At 48.4% G+C, this 4,671-nt stretch overlaps 1 protein-coding gene across 1 annotated transcript; it reads left to right on the plus strand.

Annotated features, from left to right (window-relative positions):
* Positions 1 to 3,100: 3,100 nt before the first annotated feature.
* LOC146752347 (olfactory receptor 14J1-like) lies at positions 3,101 to 4,096 on the plus strand. Its single transcript, XM_085531939.1, has one exon. It carries the CDS (start codon positions 3,131 to 3,133, stop codon positions 4,094 to 4,096), a length of 966 nt encoding a protein of 321 aa, XP_085388065.1. The 5' UTR covers positions 3,101 to 3,130.
* The last annotated feature ends 575 nt before the right edge of the window (positions 4,097 to 4,671 follow it).

The raw sequence follows: 4,671 nt of genomic DNA on the forward strand, positions 1-4,671 counted from the left end.
CTGCATGTGGTGCAAGGATGCTGTTATGTTCCTATCCCACATGTGCCCTGTGTCTCATTGCAGGATGTGGGATGTGAGAAGGGCCCAGTCTGAACAAGCAGTCAATCCCTGTGAAACTCTGAACTTCATATCTCTCAGTTCCAATGCCCTCCAGTGCACACTCTCCCATAGTTTTATGTCCTTTATGTTATGCGGTGCCCAGAAGTGCACCCAGTGCTCCAGGTGAGGCTGTAGCAATGCAGAGCAAAGAGGGACAACCCTTTCTCTCACCCAGCTGGCAATAAATTGCTTTATGCGCTCCAGGGTACCGTTGGCCTTCTTGGCTGCCTGGGCACACTGCTGAATCACTTCCAATTTTATGTTGAGAAGGACCCCCAATGCTTTTCAGTCAGACCTCTCTCATGTGTCCCATATCCAGTCCAGTGTGTATGTCGAGTGTTGCCCATACCCAGGTGCACAATCAGGCACTTGTTCTTGTTAGACGTTATTCACTTGGTGCTTAGTACCAACTGGTACCCACTTCTCTGACTTGTCCACATCTCTCTGCAAGTCCTCTCCACCCTCAGTGGAGGCAGCAGCACCTCCTCATCTGGTATCATCAGCGAACATCAACAAAAAGTCTTGCATGCAAGTCATTCACAAAAACATGACAGAGAAGTGACCCTAAAATGGAGCTCTGGGGAACCCTGATAGTGACCATCTACCAGCCTGTTGGAACCCATTGACTCTAATCCTTTGGGCCTGACCTACCAGCCAACATCTCACCCACCACATTCTGTTTCTGTCTAGCCGTATGCAGGACGTTCTGTCCAGAAGGGTGCTGTGAGAAATAGTCTCAAAAGCTCTACTAAAATTCTGAAGGATAACATCAACTGTCAACCCTTGGTCAACCAATTCACTAACATTGTCATAAAAAGACCTATAGTTAAACAGGACCTTCCCCTCGGGAACTTGTGTTGGCTGTGACCAATGACACAATTGTCCTTCAGGTGATTTTCAATCACTCCCACCATCACTTTCTCCATAATTTTACCAGGCACTGGAGTGAGACTGACAAGTCCATAGTTGCCCCTGTCATCTTTGTTGCTCTTCCTTACAATGAGACAACATTTGCCAGCTTCCCGTCAACTGGTATGACCCTAGATTTATTAGATGCCATTGAAATGCGAGCCCAGAGCATACTAAGGTGTCATCATTGTAAGGACATAGATGTGCCAGAGCTTTGCAGTGCCTTGAACTCTAGAGTATGAAACAGATGGAGCATAGAGAAAGACTGGCCTCTTCTGTTGGTTAGCAGAATAACACCACATGATACATGGGGCCTCTGCTCTGCTGGGAGTGTGGATGTGCCTGAAGTTAGCAAGGCCCTGCTTAGGAATCTGGACAGGCTGGAGAGCTGGGCTGAAGCTAATGGGATGAGGTTCACCAAGACCAAGTGCCACGTCCTGAACTTTGGGACCTGGAATGGACTTCCCAGTGTGGGGGGGTGGATTCACTGACCCTGGAGGAGTTCAAGGAATGACTGGATGTTGTGTTGAGGGACATGGATTAGTGGGAGCTATTCGTGATAGGTGACCAGCTGGACTGGATGATCTTTTAGGTCTTTTCCAACCTTGGTGATTCTATGATTCTATGATATCCTGTCCTTGTATGAGTGCCTTCTTTGAGCAAACACTCTCTGGGAGGACTCAGCACATGTCTGGAATTAGTCACTGACCACTAGAAATCTGGTGTTTAATTCAACAGATTTTAATGTACTGTCATGATGCTGTTGTCTTTCAGGAGCGGTTGGCCATGAGGACCCCGGGACACCACAGGGGAGATGAGTGGGAAGGATAAAAAATGACATCATCTGTTACTGATATGAACTGGGCTCCTCAGATACAGGGAGCTCATAAATGTGGGCAATGTTTTAGATGTGCCAAGGTGCATCTCTTGTGCGCAGCACAGCAAGGCTGGGGCTTCATCAGCAGTTGACATGAGGATAGAAGAGAAGGGAGAGAGAGTGTACAGAGTTCACACAGTGTGAGCCTGCTGTGAGCTGACTGCTGGAGCATTGATAACAGACCACAGCATGGTAAGTGTCTAGCAGTAGGCAATGGAGCTACTTTTCCTGGAGGGATCACCAATCTGGGACATCCCATAGCTGATCTGGCTGCAGGCACCGCATGATTCTTTACTATGTTAAAAGCCTTCTGCTCCAACTGAGGGCTTCTGTGCTGCAGTATCAGAGCACAGCCCTGAGGGCTGCGTGTCCCAGCACGGCTGCAGGCTGTGCAGCCGGGGCTGCAGGCGGGTGCCCAGGGCTGTCCTGCAGAGCAGGGTCCCTGCTGTGCCCCAGGGGCTGTGTGCCGGGTATGGGACTCTGCCGCCTGCCAGGCTCAGCACTCAGCCTGCCCGGGGAGCTGCCCAGGGCGCTGCGGGGAGACGTGTGGGGGGAAGGAGCCCCCCGGCAGGGCTTGTGCTGCCACAGCTGCTGCCTGGGGCAGGGGGATCACAGCTCCACTGCTCAACAGAATGTTTGTGAACGGTCTTGGCAAGAGGAGAGCGAAGGCAGGGATTTTGCAATTATTTTTCTGAGGGAAAGCAGAAAGGACTGGAGGCAGAAATAGAATAGGGGCTGTAAAATTTAAAACACAGCTATGTTACTCACAAGTATTTCTTCAATCAATTGCTTGTTTTGTGAACAGTGACACAGGTTGTGCTTTCAACCTCTCATTTCTAAAAGGAAAGAATCAGTTTGTTGTTCTCTGAAGACTTTAATATTGCACTTACCCTGCAAACAGGCATATTTGTCTAAGACATATTGAAGTGCAAAAAGGCTGGGGCTGGGGGTCTAAGAGAAGCTGGAGTAAAAATATGTGATGAGTAAAGGGCACCTAACAGGAAAGTATTCAGGAGTCTGGGATATGATTATGAAATGAGAAAAAAGTAAGAGCTCCTTAATCTTCTACTTCTGTAGTGACGGTGAAGTTCACGAAAATAAATTGAAGTTATGGAGTTAAATGAAAATTATCCAAAGGTAAATGAATACATTTCACAGTACAGCAGAAGAACTGTCTCTGAGAATGGTCTGGACTTGTCATTATCTTCTGCACTCTGAACAGGACTCCAAGCCCAACAACAGCAGATGCCCAACAGCAGCTCCATCAGCGAGTTCCTCCTGCTGCCGTTGGCAGACACGCGGCAGCTGCAGCTCCTGCACTTCTGGCTCTTCCTGGGCATCCACCTGGCTGCCCTCCTGGGCAACGGCCTCATCAGCACAGCCGTAGCCTGCGACCGCCGCCTGCACACCCCCATGTACTTCTTCCTCCTCAACCTGGCCCTCCTCGACCTGGGCTGCATCTCCACCACTCTCCCCAAAGCCATGGCCAACGCCCTCTGGGACACCAGGGCCATCTCCTACACAGGATGTGCTGCACAGCTCTTTTTCTTTCTCTTCTTCATGTCAGCAGAGTATTCCCTTCTCACCATCATGTCCTATGACCGCTACGTTGCCATCTGCAAGCCCCTGCACTACGGGACCTTGATGGACAGCAGAGCTTGTGCCACCATGGCAGCAGCTGCCTGGGGCACTGGGGTTCTCAATTCCCTGCTGCACACTGCCAGTACGTTTTCACTGCCTCTCTGCCAAGGCAATGTTGTCAACCAGTTTTTCTGTGAAATCCCCCAGATCCTCAAGCTCTCCTGCTCAGAATCCTACCTCAGGGAAGTTGTGTTTATCTTTTTTAGTATCAGTTTAATCTTTGGGTGCTTTGTTTTCATATTGGTGTCCTATGTGCAGATCTTCATGGCTGTGCTGAGGATGCCCTCTGAGCAGGGAAGGCACAAAGCCTTCTCCACGTGCCTCCCTCACCTGGCCGTGGTCTCCCTATTTATCATCACTGGTTTTTATGCCTATCTCAATCCCTACTCTGTCTCCTCTCCATCCATGAACCTGATGGTGGCACTTCTGTACTCAGTGGTTCCTCCAACACTGAACCCTATTATCTACAGCATGAGGAACCAGGAAGTCAAGGATGCAGTGAGGAAAGCGATGTCCATATGTGTTTCAAAAACACTGAACTGCCCATCTTTTCTAATTCATGACAAGTAATGCAGCTTTTTACTGTTGCAAACACTTTGTTTTATTTAGTTTTGATCAATTTTTATAATTGTAATGTATTAAATGTTATTCTTTTTTTTTTTTTTTTTGCTAAAATATAATTATTGAAATAAATTCCTCTTATCTTGTGCCTTTGTTGTGTAGCCCAGAGACACTGTATATAATGAACCAGGCTCTCTGTGAACCTTAACAGAATAAAGGATGTGCAGTGACTTTGTCTGTCCTCCTTCTTGTGAGACATTTATGGAGGTCTTGGGGTTGGATGTGCTCAGAAACACACAGTCCAGCAGGAAGCAAATAGCTATTCATCAAACTGTGCAGTGACTTCAGCCTGCAACAGCTGATGGGCCATCCCTGGTCTCCTGGCTGGGGTCTGTGTTTTCAGGCTCACATCTGTCAGTGCCTCTGACAGGCCAGCAGCAGCAGTTGGTTTGCATGTTGGTTGTCACATCCCCTCTTCATCATTCCCTGTGAGACCCTGCACAGGACAAGTTCTTGGATATGGGTTATCACGTCAGAAGTTTCCAAGCTTCATAGAATCATAGGATCATAGAACTACCCAGGTT

This window comes from Coturnix japonica, unplaced genomic scaffold (genome assembly GCF_054131305.1).
Source record: "Coturnix japonica strain WE unplaced genomic scaffold, WE-NBRP24 Scf046, whole genome shotgun sequence".
Lineage (NCBI taxonomy): Eukaryota > Metazoa > Chordata > Aves > Galliformes > Phasianidae > Coturnix > Coturnix japonica.